The sequence below is a fragment of the Pleuronectes platessa genome, chromosome 7 (genome assembly GCF_947347685.1).
Source record: "Pleuronectes platessa chromosome 7, fPlePla1.1, whole genome shotgun sequence".
Lineage (NCBI taxonomy): Eukaryota > Metazoa > Chordata > Actinopteri > Pleuronectiformes > Pleuronectidae > Pleuronectes > Pleuronectes platessa.
Genome location: NC_070632.1, coordinates 19,165,929 through 19,183,964, shown reverse-complemented (window position 1 = coordinate 19,183,964; position 18,036 = coordinate 19,165,929). Strand labels below are relative to the sequence as shown.

Here is an 18,036-nt window from a genome sequence, read left to right as displayed (position 1 = left end):
GAAGCTCTGTGAGTCTGTATAGGATCGAGTTCAAATCACTGCTGGGCTAACAACAGCATTGCTAACACGCTCACAATGACAGTGCTTAAATGTTTAGCAGGTGTCATAAACTGTATATAAATATGGACGATATGACTGCTTCCCAAAAGTGAAGCCAAAGTGTCTTGATCACTCCCTGGTGGCTGGCTGCAGTATAGGTCATAAACCTGCCTCCTCTATGTTAGTGGATTGGACATGGACCAAGTACACATTAAATTAGGTTTTCTTGGCAGATGGTTTCTTTCATGTTTGGTGGTTCTCATCACACTATTGCACTTCTGTCCGTCCTGGGAGAGGGATCCCTCACATGTGGCTCTCTCTGAGGTTCCTACGTATTTTTACCCTGTTAAAAGGGTTTTTAGTAGTTTTTCCTTACTCTTGCTGAGGGTTAAGGACAGAGGCTGTCACACCATGTTAAAGCCCTATGAGACGAATTGTAATTTGTGAATATGGGCTATACAAATAAAATTTGATTGATTGATTGATTGACACTCATATAAGTTTGGTTTAATTTGGTTTGTTATTTGATGCTATAAATACAAACAAAACATAATGATTGGAAGCTGAGACTGCCTCACAATTGGTCGAGTACGTGTCAGCGGGATCTTGCTACTGCACTCCATCCCTCGATCAATAGTCAAATACCTTCTTTAAATATTCAAGATGGTGGCATTCGTATCAGGGATATTTTAGCTTCATTTTTGGATAATTAGGGGAAGAAGAGAAGCATTCACCAAACTAGAATATACACCAGAAGAAATGACCATTGCTTTAAACAGCAATTTTTTCCTTCTTTCCTATCCCGCAATGATCTTGTAATCCCTCAGATTTATCTGACGTCCCCTTGGAGGGGTTCTATCACAACACTGGGGACCAATTCTGTCCGTGAGAAGTCTTCTTCCGACTTTTTCAATCCAATCTACAGCTCATTTACATGTATACCTGCTCTGTAGACAAATCCCGCAGGGGGACAAGACAAATAACAAATTCAAATAGTTTCCCACTGGCATAAATCAAACAGTAGATAGAACTCATACTAATCTGAGCCAAGTGTAATGTGTATGCAAGCTTCATATTCAAGGGTCCTTGTGAAATCGTATCATTATTTCTCATGTCACCCATATTAATTGGGTCAGCAGCTGCAAGAAGCTTGACCTTAGCGGTTGCCTGGCAACAGTTTCCCAAGCATGTATAAAAAAAGTAATGAAAAGAGGGAACTTTTCTCACCGGGAATTACATGACGAGATTTATAGTATATAACAAATGTATTAAATTTATTGGTAACACAAGGTTCAACAGACATTCAGTACACTGAGCAAACACTGAGAGGAGACGTCAGCTTTAAAAAACACAAACACACAGGAACTAAAGAAAGTGTCAACACAATAAAAAGTAACTGTTAAGCGAGACACATTACATGACATGTATATTAGACTCTCTTCAAGTCCTAAGAGGTTCTGCCCTTTGGTTAAACACTAATATCGAATGTCCTCATAGAGCTGTAATATATAAAAGGATAATTACAGAACCAAGAGCTGGAAAAAAATTATGCTAAATAAAATGACCTCTTCACAGAATGGCCTTTGTCAAAAACAATGTAGTAAACACTTCACAAGCCTGCACTGCAATCACACACACACACGTACACAAACACACAAACACACACACACCATGTACTATTAAGTATTCTTTGCATACACTAATAGTCGCCTATGCCCCCATAATGAACACACATGCCCTCACAGAGTATGGTATAGAGTGTGAAGAGTGCCACTGCAATAATTATACAGTTTAACAGTGCTTTATTATAAGTTATAAAACTGCCAATACTGTAAAAAAGCTATATGAAGACATATTTGTCTCTAAACCAAAATAAAATCAGTTCTAATTCAAGCTTTGAAGTATTTATAAATAATGTCAACCACTTACAATTTCCATTTAGGGATTGCTTCAATTTAAAGACAAGTCTCTTTAATTTAAGGTATTTAAGCGGATTCTCATCTAAAAATATATTTTTCATGATAAATAATCATCATATTTCATGATAAACAATGATAATCACAAACATAACCCCAGGAAATATCTTCTTAGTCTTCTTAGTAATTAACATATTAGCAATAAGATATTAAAATATTTATTATAAAATCATAAACCTATTTTTTAATTGTTAATCATTACTTGACTATATAAATGCCCATCCATTTATGAACTGATTATAATCAAGCACTGTAAAACACTGTAATATTCTGGTGGCAGACTCCAGGCTTCTCTTCCCTGTAGTGTTGGGGAAACGTTATATCTTCTGTGGGGAAACTTCAGCAGCAAAGCAGGATAATATGACAGTGAATAATGCTGCACAATGTATTTCATAGGACAGAGGTGTTGGGGAGCAGTTATTTTTAGTAGGTTACTCTTTTTAGGGAAAAAGCTACAGCACATTACAGTGTATAAAGCAGAGTGTTCTAAGAGCATAAATCGTTCCACTCTGACTCTCAGGAGTATATAGACCCATCAGATTAGTATACCAGTTGTGATATATAAAGTAAAAGTATTTTGTAGTTTCAATTATTTTCCAATTGTTTGGCTCGATTTTCTTTTATTTAAATTTGACTTGGCTAAGCCCATACATTGTATACAAAGATGAACGACGTGTCTCCACTTCCTCCCACTATGCAGATATGAAGCTCAAATATCCCGGATACGAAAACTGCCATTTTGGAGCCAGCATCTGTGCAGTAGCGATGTGTGTAGTAGTGATCCAGATGCTTCAATTACGAGTCAGGCTCACCTGTCATCTTGATGTTTCACCCCATTTTTATTGCATCAAATAATTAACTAAAACAAAACACTCACTAAAAACACTCACTAAAAACCACCTAAACCCATTTGATGTCCTAACCATTAACATTGAGGAGGTAGGGTTTATGACTGATATTGCAGCCAGCCACTAGGTGGCGATTGAGACGCTTTGGCTTCACCTTTAGGGAGCTGTCATTTCGTCCATCTTTATGTACAGTCTATGGTTAAGACATATACTACAAAATTAGCAAATTTTATAAACAGCACAATATGTTAAAAACTATTATTTGGCATCATGGTTACATATATGTAAAGTACTTATTTATACATGATGCACTTACATGGAAAGATTAGTAGTTTAGTTAGAGTTGGGTTAATACTTGAATGAAATTAATCTGGACACTATTTGGAACCAAAATATTTGTATTATAAAGAAATGGAAAACCAAAGGAAAATAATTTAAAAAAGGCAGCAACACTTTTAAAGCCAGTGTAAAGATTAAAGCTTCAGGTTTAAGCTGTGTTTGAAACCAAGGTTTCAATTTTTACTTTAGGATGTTTCAAATTTTTTTTTTTTCAAGCGTTAACCATGACTGCAAAACTGCTTCTAAACCTTTCAAGGTTTATCTAGACATAAAGGTGCCCTGAGCTTTTGAGCAAAAGCCTTCTCCTGCGCTTCAAATGCATGTTTATGCCAAGGGCAAAACCAGCTTTCTCGCTCTGTTGGTATTCAGTCTTGGTACAGCAGCCACATAAGCAATCATGAGATGCGCTCGTTTATTTGGTACTTGATCTCCACTGATTGCATTTATTATATCTGCAACTAATATCAAGCGAGGGTGTATAAATAGATCATCAAACATATTGATGTTCATATCGTTCATATCAATCATTTCAACAAGAATGATGCTTCTAAACTCGAGAAAGAGAGACGCCACGTGAAAATAAATTAAAATGATAAAGTCTGACAATCAAACGAGGTAACAATTTTCCATTTGAAAGCATAAATAGAATAATGTTTGATTTGAAAGCATAAATAGAACATTAACATAGCAGATCATAAAAGGGACATCTTCCATTTTGTCGTCTGTAGTATTATAGACAGTTATAATATGTCTGAATCATATCATATCAAGGCACTAACTGTATCTGTGACACTGGTGTGATACGACTGGAGAAATACTCCTCTGATATAGGCACAGAAGTAGTTACCATGACAAAGTTGAATTATGAAAATGCAAAACTCGAGTGAGCACCATGTCATTTAGGTATTTGCATTCTGTTTTCATTTCCATCCTGATATGGAAATTGGTGCCGTTTCTCTGGCTTTACTTTTAAAACGTTGGTTTAGAAAAATATATCAATACAACTGCAGCAGCTGTCACATGAGCCGGGTGAATCTCACTTTGTCCTCCACTTGACTCTCGTAACAAGTTGTGCTCAACATCTAGACGAGCCACATATTCATCCCTTGCTCGGCAGTTATATAGTTAAGGTCTCATGAGTTCATTAGGTCACGGAGAGGGCTTGTGCACGTCAAAAGAGACGGCTGGTTCCTCCTGGTCCGCACTGTCAATCACAATGCTTGGATGCGTCTCTTGGGTTTCCATGGAGATGGTCGAGTTCGTGGAGGGCGTCACTCCGAAATGTGGCTCGTCCACTGACAGAAGCATGGGCGTCCCCGATCGTCTCAAACTGTCGCTCATCGTCATTTGTGTCTCCTCCGGGGTCACACCCATCTCCTTGCTGTACTCGGACGGCGACTTCCTCTTTATCCTCTCGTACGACTTGTCTTGGTTTTCCGTGAAGGTCTCGCTGTCCTGAAATCGCCCGAAGAGCCAGATGAAGAAGCCAAAGAGGACGAACGCCGCCAGGCTGGGGATGAAGGCCAGGCACTTGATGTCCAAGCTGGCTCCGACGTAGCGGCTGTGCAGGAACATGTCCCGCTGCACGTAGCTCAGGTTGGTGGCGGGGTTGATGTTGGTGGAGCGCCACTCGTAGGTGAGCGTGCTGCGGTTGAAGAGCCTGAGTGTTTCCGGTTCCTCCACTGTGAAGATCTTCTCACCTGGCCCGACATACTGACCGTATTCGTAGGGTTTGTAGAAGATCTGGTTCTTCCACATGTTGAGATCCAAAATCAGCACGAGGAAGATGATTCCGTAGTTGAACCACTTGCCTGTAACGAGACATGTGATGTAATTACATTATCTACCAACAAGTGAGGAATAAACATACACTCACTGTACCGATTAGCGTTACGTCACCCCTAAGGGTCATGGCTTTAGAAAGCAGTACTAGGAGGCTGGAGTAAGACACGCCTAACTGCCCCTCCCATCTCTGTCTCCCCAACACACTCACACAGACATCGTAAACACACGGGCAACATACCGATTCGCTTGCTAAAGCTAAATTAGCGAGGTCATCAAGCTAAACGAGCTAGCTACAGCTACGTTGTCTAGGTTTTTGATGCACAGTTTTCCAGGTCTTCCATCATGTGGTGATGGGGGGCTACAAACCTTTGAAAATGGGGTTATAACTTTTTCAAATATATAGATGTCCCACATGGTTCACTCTATGAAAGCATTGGCCCAAGGTCCCTGACAGTTTGAAACGCTGGTTGGCGTTATGAGGCATATAAAGATGTTTTTTTTTTTTACATTTGATAATAATTGTGGTAATAACCATAATTAAAGTGTTTCATCCAAGATCAGTCATATAATTGAATTTACATCTCAAACACATTTAAGTGTGCGGTATCCATTTAAGTCAGATCCACTATGGTAGCCCACTCCAAACAACATTTAGCCAGAGTCACATACACTGTCACATTCATTTATCAGGAGTCCCTCTCTCTTTGCATGTAGCTCATGCACCGAGACAGAGAGATCCATTTGCAGGTGCTACTTCCTCTGCAGCCTCTTCTAACGAGATCACTACATTACCACCAGACAGCTATCTCCCCAGTTAGACTGATAGCACGCAGATGTCTCCCCGGGTATATGCGACATCGCTCCCTCCCTCTCCCCCGAGATATGTTGTTAATAAGCTCTTAGTTAAACCAATCACGTTGCACAGGAGCCATTTCCATAATGCTTAATGGATGTGCAATGCATTAGGTCTAACAACCTTTTGCGAATCACTGAGCGTTTGAACAGCTTAACATTTGGAACAGGAACATTGGTTTTGCCTTCCTTGATGGTCGCGAGTGCACGCAGCAGAACAAGATAGAGGAACCGGGAGGATGGTTTTTAATGGGAGACACAGATGTGAAAGATGATAAGAGATGCGTCTCGCACGACAGGGAGGAATGCGATGAATAAGAAAAAAGTTGCAGCGGTTGAGGCACCTGTGTGCCACATCAGCTGCTCATGTTTTATAAATGCTGTGGTTTCACCATCAAACCGTTTCCCAAGTGAGGAAAGTGGGAAAGTGGAGCAGCCACAGCGTGTTCAGTGTTCAGAGTTCTACTCAGAAATAGGCCAAAGTTACGTCTCCCCCATGGACATTTTGTTTTATTTCTGCTACTTAATCAGTTTATGAATATGGGCGTTGGAAACTCTTCAGGAAAAGTAGATGAACTCGTCTTGAAACAATGAGATGATGCAGCTCTTTGTGTGCGGCAGCCGTACCTGTGATGTGAATGTGGTACTCCTCTTTGAAGATACTCTTACAGACGGGGAGTTTGACCTTCACATGCGTTGTTGACATCCCTGGTAGATTCATATCCAGGTCGCCCATGAAGTGAGGGAACTCCCAGTCCTGAACACACACACACACACACACACACACACACACACACACACACACACACACACACACACACACACACACACACACACAGGCATAAGAGATGTGGTACACAACAGGGATGCGTAGCCTCAACTGAGCACATTTACATAAACGCACCAACATGACCGATGTCAGCCATGTATCATACTTTATTGGATGTCGAACACTTCACTGAATTCGCTCATATTAGCTGATATTTAGTCTCTGTGGAGACTTTTCATACGCTGACTGGGGGTCAAACACGGTGCCAGCTGTTGTAGACGACACTGTGTTTACAGGCTGGTGGAGTGCACTAATATGCACTGGGAATTCAACACGTCAAAACACATCAACAGGCACCCCAAACTGACATTTAGAAGCTGCCGCTGCCCCGTGGTGTCGCTTAGCTCTCTTTGCTGGGGCTGTGCTTATATTTGGTAGCTAGTGTCTTTACAGATTCATTTTTTTCACTTTTACTAGTGAGGTAATGTCTGCATGGATTTTCATGTATGCACTTTGGGTATATCTAATTTTCCAGGTGAAAAGAAACTTTAGAGGGCACATGTTTCTAAAACTATCTTTATATCTGTGTATCTCCAAAACATTAAAATTCCATGAGCTGATAGAACAAAGCTGTTTTCAGATAATTGTTGGGACAGTAAATCATTGAGTTTATATAAAACATAGTTAGAGCCCGACCAATATGGATTTTCAAGGGCCGATGGCGATCTCGCAATGTATCAGCCTTTCTATTTCTATTCTATTCTATTCTATCTAAAAATTGGCAATGAATTCTAAGATGTTGTTATCAAGCCCTTACGATAAAGAAATGTAATTGAGGATTTGATATTTTACAGTTAACTCATAAACTTTATTATAAATAACATGAAAAAAGTGCGTCTAACATGAAAATAAAAAAAAAATACTATAGTACTCGTGTTAAGAGAATATGTTCTGTCAAATGCAAACATGAGTCCACATCGGCAAGAGCTTTTTGCTAGTATGAAACATTTTATTTTACAGAAGACATGTTGACTCTGACAGATATCAGCGGTCACATAATATATCAGTCAGCCTCTAAAACAAGATAAAGGAAATTAATTTCTCTAAGTTTGAATGGTTGGAATACAAGATTTTGTAACAATTTATGTGCTGTATGTTCTTATTTTTTTACCCAACATACTAACTTGCAGCTTATTTGTGACATGTAAGTGATGTAAATATATCAAGAGGACACTGGACATGGTTCCTTTCATTTAAGAAATATGTCTATTATTATAAGTAAATGCCACATTTGTTAAAAATAATTTCCTCGCCACTATATATTTAGCATTCACTTATGTAATTGTAACTAGATACTTTGCATTATGAAAGCATGACAATTAAATGGTTAACATGCATGACACACACTCACACAGACCCATAGAGAGGGGAAAAGTAATATTTCCATTACTGATTTGACCTAATCATCTCACAGATCAACCTACAGGAAAAAAATCGCTATCCATTCACCTTCAGATCCTGCACAGAGTATGTTGCTGCATGTAATTAGCGAATGCCTGCATCCACTATCCTCATGCGATCCAGAGTTGTCCCAAGCCAATATCTATGTACAGCGAACAGCTTGGTGAGGCCCCCCTGGACATTAATTAAGGCCTCCTCTGCTCTTCCATAGCTGCAGTAGCTGTTGCTATAGCATTACCAGGCATGGCATTTAACCCAGACACCTCCCTCCATCACTCCCTCCCACAAAAAAATGAGTCTCTGTAACATATACAGGAAGAGTGAGTCAGCGAGTAATCTATATATGAAAACGTGTACGTGCATATAAACAGTCAGCTGGAGAGATGAAGAGAAAGAGTACAATTATACCCAAAAATGTATTTACAAAAAAAGTAAAACCCTGCTTGAAGGCAAATCCAGACAGGTCATTAGTTGGGGGAATTAATTAGTTTGAGAACAACAACACCAACCTTTTCTCATGGACGTAAGAGATTAACTGTGGCACCCTGCGCTCCAAAGATGGAGGAGAATAAAGCTGCTGGGAAGAGCTGGATGCATTTTTATTGACTGGTGGAACACAGGGATGGCCGCCAGCGGATGGCCTCTGTAACAGCGCAAGTCAACTCAAACTCATAAATAACTGTAGTAAATGTTCTTGCTGTACACTATGTAGAAAATAAGAAGGGCCCGTCGTAAACAAATCGAGCGAGTGCGCAAGCAAGGGTATGATATAGCGCCGGGTTCAAGGGAGAGGGAGGCGAAGGTTCAGCGCGGCACGGGGGGTCAAACGGAGATGTCAAAACAGGCACTTTGTGTTAATGGTCTGAAAACGGAGGACGATACGGTCAGGAAGGTGAAAAAAGCTGTGCCAAGCAAGACAAAAGGGAAAAAGCTTGAATATACTGTAGACTAAGCTGTTGCTATACATCTGCGTAATTACAATAATTGAGTAAATGAATGAGAAAAACACCACAGTGCACAGTAATTACTGCCCAGAGCAGCCAGAATCCCTCCTTAAAATAACAAATTGTTTTATAAACAAGACGAGGAATCACTTTCACTGGTACAGCTGCTCTAACACATATCACCATGGGAATTACGACGGTGCCGTTCTTCCCAGGTTTCTGAGGAGAGACGTGTTTGTAACACTAGAAGATGTTCTCTCATGCAGTTGCAGGCTCTCAGTAATTAGCATAGTCAACAGAGTGTAAACGTGTGTTTGGAGGACACCAAATGTTCGTCTCGCAACGAGCAATCTAATCTCCATCAGCAGGGCGGAGTGAAATATGACCATTAAGTGTTTGGAGGAGACGAGTCGTGCTCAATGAGACTAGTCGCAGTCCAACCCACAAACATGATTGGCCTGCAGCCCTGGCTCCTGACTAGTGGGCATTGGGAAAAAATATTTTCCTCAGTCTCCTCATACACAGTTCTGAGTTGTCCCCAGACAAACACATTTACATATTCATGAGCCACTGACACAGGCTTTATTGATGTATGCTCTCCTGTGGGAGGGAGGACATTGCGAAAGGGTGAGGGTGGGGGGAAACGAGGGGAGCAAGAGAAAGCGAGAAAAACTCCAATCTTGTGAGTCATCATTAAAGGAATAAACTAAGCTCAGGGGGGAATAACGGAGGGAGAGGGTGAGTTCATCGCCAAAGCCTGGGAAAGTGGGTGGGTGGGTGGGGGGGGGGGGGGGGGGGGGCGCGTTGAGGAGTAAACAACAGTTTGTGTATCTATAGATGAGTTGGTTCTGAGTGTGTGTGTGTGTGTAGGTTTGTGTCCATGCCAGCTGAAAGTGATCAAACACCCGTCTCATTGCTCTGTGCCGCAGTGGCCCATTGATGAATAGGATTTTGGGAGGGGCGGGTGTTGGGGGCTGGCAGGATGGGAAGGGGAGTAAGCCAAGAAATGTCCCGGCTTTTTTTTTTTTTTAATTGGCCACAGGGGAGCGGTTTACCTGCATGACAATGAGAAGGTCGAAGACCAAGATAAAGGAGGCCAGGAAGGCTCTGGAGACCTCATCGCTGGGCAGGAAGCCGCGGTTCAGGTTGTCCCAGCTGATCCAGTCCGTACTGATGACCAGAACCACCACCGACGTCAGAGAGAAGAGCACCGCCCTGCAGGAGAGGAAGAGGAAGAGGGAGAGGAAGATGAGAGGAGAGACATAGGGAGAAACGAAAGGGAAGGACAGATGAAGAAGAAACAAGAACGGGGGAGGAGAGAAGTGGAAGGAAAAGGGAGAAGAATAGATTAGAGGGAAGGAGTGGAAAGAGAAAGGAAACGGAGAGGAGGGAAGCAAGGGAGAGGACAGGATAACCAAGAAAGGAAAAGAGGAGAGACAAGACAAACGACACATATGAAGGATATGAGGAAAGAAAAAAGAAGGGGAAGGAGAAAAGTGAAAGGAAAAGGGAGGACATGGGAGGACATGTGAGGAAGGGAAGGAAATGAAAGAAGGAACCAGCAAGTAAGGAGAGATGAGGGAGAAAAGACATATAAAAAGTATAGATGAAGAACAGGAGTAAAGAAAGAAGAAAGAGGCAAGGACAGATGTGGTAGGACAAGAAAGAAGAGAGGAGAGGCAAGAAGAGGAGAGAGAGCAGAGGGGAGGTAAGGAAGGAAAAAGGAGGAGATTGAATGAAAGAAAAGAGAGCAGAGGTGGGGGAGGGGGAGAATCTGAATGACGTGAATTAAAAAGTACAAGACCTTGAATAAAACATGTATAATTGTATAACTTCAATCCGGATGAGGTGCACAGTGGATATTGCGCATCGCAGAAAACAAACAACCCTCCGACGTCAATTACAAGAGGAGATAAATCAAACACGATCCACTTTCTCTTCTCACCGGCTCATTGTATCGAACAACCCTTTCACCTGCATTTGAAAAATGGCTGTGGATAAAGCTTCCAGGAAGATGACGCCGCAGAGAGGAGAAACTGTCTGTGTGCAGAGACAATGCAATTCACAACCCGCTGCTGCACACATCTCCATGTATTTACATATTTAACAGGAGCCAAAACGTTTCAGTCACCTGCAGCTGCCGGTGAATTCCTGCTTGTTTATGTCACATTGCGGTAATTCTGCGTTCGCTGTTTACTGGCAAATTCCTCAACCGTCTAAAGAGCGGCACAAAGACAAATGTTGTAGTGTTATTCTCCGCTGTGTTGAGTCTCAATGTCACCCAACGATTACTGCGGCGGTTTGCATCCCAACGCCACACGTCGGCTGGCGGCACTGCAGATAGCGTGTGCCGGCTCTTATCCCATTTCAACCGTTAGACAGAGGGAAGTTTTGGGGGATTTTATTATTCCACATGGACATTCTGTCTTTGACCGGGACCCCCTCTGCTGCGTATCGACGAGACGCACGCCAGCGACACATTCTTTAATCATATTTCAAGCTCTGAATTCCAGATGATGGCTCTTCAAATCTGGCATTGATTGTGACAGTGCCAGTTGGCGCATCCGTCGATAAAATGACGGGCTGCTGAGAAAGTCTCAGAAACAATTTGTCTGCTTGCATTCTAATCACAGGTGAATCGATGCTCCGAGAGGAAATGTTAAACGCCGGGGTTTGAGACGTCTGAGTCTGGAGTTGTCAGTGTACGTATCAAACACACACGTCAGACTGTTTCAACCGCATCCTCTTCTTCTTCTTTACTCCTAACAGCGGCCCTAAAATAACCCAGCACAGAAGGCGTTAGCATGGCGTATTTGACTGACAGCAGCGAGCCGAGTGAGTGAACCCTGCTGGGACCTTGCGCCCGACTGTGTAACACATTCATACAGGGGTCAATGACGTATAAGGATTTTCAACAGGCCAATTTTAAAATACAAAAAACAGTAAAATCTATTATAATTGTTCCAACATTAAGAATGTTGTGCACACATAAAATCATATAAGAATATCAAATTAATTGATTTTAGTGTTTTTTCACCTAGATGAATTGGCCGTGGCCTTAAAAAATGTCATTTGGTGCGACCGTGATTTATCTTAAAATTAATTTCCTTAATATGCTTTATTTTTTTTTTTATACAATTTTACAAAACTATAAAGTCATTAGAAAAAAAGTAGATGCATTTCTTTTGAGTTTTTGTAAATAATTCTCATATTTTTGTTCTATAATGTCACAGTCTCCTTGTTAAATGTAGTTTACGGACTTATTTTTCCTGTAGAGCGCATAAAACTGACAAAAAATGTAAAAAAAATTCATTCATTTATGCATATTGTATCAGTGATTAATATTTCAGCCACAGAAAATTGATATTTCACTTAGAATTTATTACAGGTCTTGCTATTATTGGTCGCACCACATGATGAGTGGTCGCTCCAAATGATATAAAAACCTCCCATTGTTTAAAGAGACCAATAAACAATAAATTCCATTCAAAAAATGTATTAAAAACAGATTTTATTCAAATTTGATAGAACTTTTATGAACACAAACATTATATATACATTTTTAATAAACAAAAACTCACAAACATTGAAGTGCAACACACATAGCTGTGAACAAACATTTCATTAAACTTTACCTGTAAATGTGGTGCACTTGGTTTAAGTCGCAGGCATTACTTTAATCCCAGACCTTTTTGAACTTTGCCCAATCTTGGACTTCCTCTTCCCCAAATTCAAGGACCTGGCCTACATATGGAAGCTCATCATAGGTTACAATCACATCAACCAGATCTTGTGGAATGTTCTCCATTGATGGCGGCGTAATTTCTAGCAAAGCATTTGCCATATTTTTCCTTTCCCTCTACGCACTTGAGGAAGCTCTCCATTTCTCTCTCTGTTTCTTTTTCTCTCTCTCTGTCAGCTCACTTGACTTAGCATATTGAATCTTCCCTGCTGTTTTCTCCTCTGGTAGCTGAAATCATGATGCCATAAAATCATAAAGTTGTTTTTGACTAATGATAGATGACAGCAGATGAACCTTTTAAGGAAAAAATGCATTTTCTCCAGACACATAAAGGCAAGAAGTACTTCATGTGGCTTTAGTTGTAGTTTTCAATTTTTCAAAGTTTTAACATACCTTTCTCTTCTCCGAGCAAGGTACTTCGCTCTTGCTGCAGGGTCAGAATTAACACGCTGCCTATGGCGAGCGGTTTTTATTTTGCTTGGAAGTGGCATCTGGTAAAATAAATTAAAACAGTTATACATATACATAAATAAATAATAAATGAATATTACAAAAGTGAAATTACATGCTCAAATTTTTTGGCGAAATTTTATCAAAATATTGTACAACATTAAACAAACCATTGTTTCTGAAATATAAGGAAAAAATTATCAAATTGCATAAAAATATTTTCTAATTAATACTAAAATAAGTACTTTATGTATATACATCCTTAATTTAACATAAAACCACTAAAACTCTTAATCTAGGACATATATCGCATGGTCGCACCACATGATATTTGGTCGCACCACACGATATTTGGTCGCACCACATGATAACTTCTAGTTCAGTCCAAATTAACAGGCACAGAATTGGACTCCTAAAGAAAACAAGCTAAATTAGCACAAAAGGTCACTATGAAATGTATGATCAAAATATATATTTTAAGAAATAACTTAAAATTCATAGTTTTTTTGAGGTCGCACCACATGATATCCAATTGTGGCAACTACATACCAGCTCTTAAAAAGGTTATTTTTTTCCAAATTTGAGAGAGAGTTACAAACCTGTTCTTTCTTCCATGGGTCCTTGGCAAAATGGTGTATGATGCAACTTCCCGTCTTTGAATGGATTTCAGCATAAAAGTCCCAAATTGGTTGTTTCTTGATGGTCGCACCACATGATATTTCATCAAATGGACATCATCGGAAAAAGTTTGTTTGTATACTATGATGGAAATATTTATACAAATGCTATGCAATTTTGTATAGTACTAAAAAACACTTTGGAAATCATGCCAAATAGGGTAGAAAAATTAATTTGAATAGATTTAGAGTAATTTCAAAGAAGTTTTCCATCGGCAGCAATGGCCGGACGGTCGCACCACATGATATTTGACACCTTAAATAACAGAAACATTACAAATAACAAATATTTTTCAGGAAAATTACAGTGGGTACATATATGGGAGAGGTAGTACATATATATGATATTTCTTGGTGTATTTAAACCTTTCTTTTAACTGAGAAAATGTAGTCGGACAGAAAATATAGGCGTCACGTCAATGACCCACAGAGCACAATTTTACACGGCTTTCGAGTAATGTGCATATCAGACGATTTGTTTAGCGGTTATCTGAAAGGGTCACGGTTTGTGGCGCGAGAACAAAAAACAAAGGCGGGGTTATGGTTCGCCCCATGACCTTGCTGTGTCCATTGATTTTCACCCTGTTCTTCTAATTAAAGGTGCTGACACTGAGTGAGGGAAGATTAACACGGCTATTGACTGCGTGTATCCCTGCACTGGGCTGGAGGAACTACGTAACACACACACATGCACACACACAGCGCCTCATCGGAATATATATAATAAATTCAGTGAGCGGGAAGGTAGTAAAAATGTCCACTACTGGTTGATCGTTTACTATTTTGTGAGTTTTTGTGTAATCTTGCTTAAAACAAACAAACAAACAGACATAGTTTGTTTGACACGTATATACATGGGGTTAGAGACAATTATTTCTACATACCAGAAGAGAACAATCCTGTTGTTGCCTTGTTTCCAGAATCTCCTGGCTGCTTTGCCCCAGTCTGGATAGTGCTGATCCTGGAGCATCATATCTGTCACCTGCAGAATTTAAGATGCATAAAATGACTGAATTAATTGGATGTAAAGGAAATTAATCTGTAGGACAGGTAATCTTATCATGGCCTAAAGAACGCAAACAGGAAAAATAGCTTCTATGGCTTCAAGAGTAACCTTTGAAACTGGTCCAACACTTTTAGAATGAGCTGGACCGTGTGCCAGCAGCGTCAGGGGCTGATCTCACTAATGCACTATAGTGACTGAATGGGAGTGAATCCCTGCAGCCATGTCCCAGAACTCTGGTGGGAAACCTTCGCAACAGAAAGGAAATTAAATAACAGCAGGTAAACGCTAAAAGGTTTTGGAACGACTTACTCAACAATCACATATTGATGTAAATGTGGGTGTCCACATAGTTTCTGAAGGGAAGTTGGTGTATTTAAACCCCAAAATAACAGTTTTTAATTATAAGAAAGTGTTGACGTAAGAGAATTCACTGTCCCACTATCTGGTTGATTGAATAAATATTAATAACACACAGTTTAATGATACATATGCTAACAACTGCTAAATAATAAATAATGCTTTTATATACATACATTAGGAATGTAGCTATATGGCTATTTAAATTATTTTATTTCCAGTATCATTGACTACAGGTGCAGCACTCAACACTAGTTTGACTGCACCAAATGAACATCCCCCTCGTGAACACATTGTTTTGTTGGAAGCTAAAACTGCAAACAATCCTGCTTCCATTTCTTTTTATTCTGATCTTGTTTCATGGTTTCTCTACTTCCTGCAATTGGTCAGAGAGTGCAAACAATAAAAAAAAAAAAAAACATTATTCGGTTTGATCCGAAACAAAACTTACTCTTCTGGTTGGACAAAATTTTGGTGAGTTGGTCGAGACAAAAGGTCTGAAGCAACTTCCACACCTGCTATTTGGGTTCAGGCTAAACTGAAAAGTCAGATCGTCCAAATAAAACCAGGTAGATGTGAAAGCGCCCAAATCCTCTATCTGTGACTGAGACTATGATCAATATAAATATTGGCATGATGAGATTGTGCCTGATGTTTTCATATTTTAAACTTTAATGTCATTTAAATGATTTGATCGTAGATTTCCCCGCATGGATTAAGAAATGGATACAAAAGAAAACGTTCTTTACACTGTGTGGAGTAGCTGCATGCAGAGGCAAGGTCGATTTGTCAATAAAGTGCCTCACTGCAGATATTGTAGCTCGTGTGAGAAAAAGATCCTGAATCAGGCAATCTGTGAGATGTTTCTTGGATCCTGCAGCATCTCAAAAACAGACACTTCCTGTCCGCTCATCTGGTGAAGACACGCTTTAAATCTGCGATGCGTAGGAGACACAGAGGTCAACTTCAAGTGCCTTGTTGAATTAATTGAATTAAAAAAAAAGAACTTGTGAGTAATTTCTGGAATCAGCACTTTGCCATGGCCTTACTTTCCCTCTCTCTCTATCTCTCTCTCTATCACACACACACACACACACAGAAAAACACACAAGCACACACCCCTGTCTCCCTGATTCACTTCCTCACTCGCTGCTTCCTTTCCAAACAGACTTCTCTTTCCCCTTCACCTCCGTTTCTCACTCCTCCTCCTTCGACTCTCCTTCTCTGCAGCATGTTACTGTTGAATACTAATGTGACCTGGAGAGGGAGCTTGTCAGTTTTTCTCATTTGTGTGCATGCCGGTGTCAGAGCCCCACTCCTCCCACCACAGGTAGTCCACTCCCACTGGAGCTCTGCTCTTCTCTTTATGTTGACAAATGAACAGAGGTACGTTTCTCCTCTAATATACTCTCTCCCTCCCTGTCCATTCATTGTTTCCACTGACCCTCCATAGATCACATCCACATTTTACCCTGAGGATTTGAACTGGGCTGGTGTGGAGCTCTAATGGTTGAGGGGATGGACCTGACCGAGAAATTTGATGAGTGGGTAAAAAATGGCTTTAAATTGCTTCAATCATAAAACCCTAAGGTTTTAATGAACCTTTTTTGTGATCTAAAAACAGGATTTAAAGTAGCCACACTTGAAGCCCTGCAAAGTTTATGACAAACAATAAAAATAAACTGTGATAGTATAAATGCTATTTTTACCGGTGAACCAGAAATAACCATATTTGGTAGAGAGTAGACGCCACCGCCAAGTCTGATACTAACAATTGTGGTTAAACTCAATAAGACCTGTAGCAGAGGCTACACTGAGCTTAATGCTAATGTAACACTGCCTTTATGGCCCTTGACCACAGCTACAGCTGGAGTTGACACATGAAACAGTTAGCATGTTAGCATTCAAGAGCATGGCTAGTAAACATGCTAACATTTAGCTTCAGCTATGTATCGAACCCTAAAACTTTTTTGGTATCAACTGCAATGTGTCATCACCAGAAAATTAAAAAATGAATCACAAGTACTTAATTTGTATTTGATTCGGCTGCAACACTGTTTAACCGTAGGACTCCTAAAGTGTTTTGTGGACTCAAGCACTTCACCCAACCCTTCATCGGCATAGTGGTGAGTAGATAATGAGTGAATATTCATTTTTTCGGTGAACTATCCCTTTAACCCTGCCTCCTCCGTGTTAGTGAATGGGACATGTCAAAGTACACGGCTGCCATTATAGGTAGTATTTCTCACCTTGTTATTTGTCCAAATGGTTTTTTCTGGTAAATTGGATTTAATTAGGTATTTAATGCTTTAAAAAACGGGGCGAGACAGACTGACTTATGATTGGTCAAGTGCTTGTAGATGGATGGACGTCTTGTCCATCTTAATCTAAAGTCTATGGTAGGGACAACTTTTTAAATTTGAGTATTTGGTCTTCGTTTAGTAAATCAAAAATAACCATGTCTTCTTAGTCATGTTTTTAAAAAGCCTATTTTTATACACCTTTTCTTACAAAAATCTAAAATCATGCTGGTATATCACATTTATTTTTGCGGGGCATTAATATTACCCACGAGAGAAAAAGAGTAAATTTAGTGTTAAATCTGACATCAGAAAAATAAATATCTTTACGTTATCAACTCACGCTGCCAGCTACGCTAAAGATATTACTTTATGATAATAAGTCTTTGATAATATTAGAAATGTTCAAAATATAAATGTCTTAACAGGGTGATACAAAATTAAATCACTTTTTTAATAAATGCAAACTTATCAGACGTTAACATAAGAGC

At 39.9% G+C, this 18,036-nt stretch overlaps 1 protein-coding gene and 1 long non-coding RNA gene across 2 annotated transcripts in view; both read right to left on the bottom strand.

The window, feature by feature from the left end:
• Positions 1–1,373: 1,373 nt before the first annotated feature.
• tmem117 (transmembrane protein 117) overlaps positions 1,374–18,036 on the bottom strand; it is a 52,489-nt gene continuing 35,826 nt past the window's right edge. The window contains exons 5-8 of the mRNA XM_053426458.1: positions 14,767–14,864; positions 10,069–10,228; positions 6,467–6,596; positions 1,374–5,013 (exon numbers count right to left, since the gene is read on the bottom strand). Of these exons, the coding sequence (XP_053282433.1) occupies positions 4,352–5,013; positions 6,467–6,596; positions 10,069–10,228; positions 14,767–14,864 (1,050 nt within the window). The 3' untranslated portion in view covers positions 1,374–4,351. The remainder of the gene's footprint in view (positions 5,014–6,466; positions 6,597–10,068; positions 10,229–14,766; positions 14,865–18,036) is intronic.
• Positions 12,779–13,852, bottom strand: LOC128445142 (uncharacterized). Its single transcript, XR_008339259.1, has 3 exons — positions 13,805–13,852; positions 13,149–13,246; positions 12,779–12,983 (listed from the first exon to the last, which is right to left on the bottom strand). It is a non-coding gene; the product is annotated as an uncharacterized LOC128445142 (long non-coding RNA).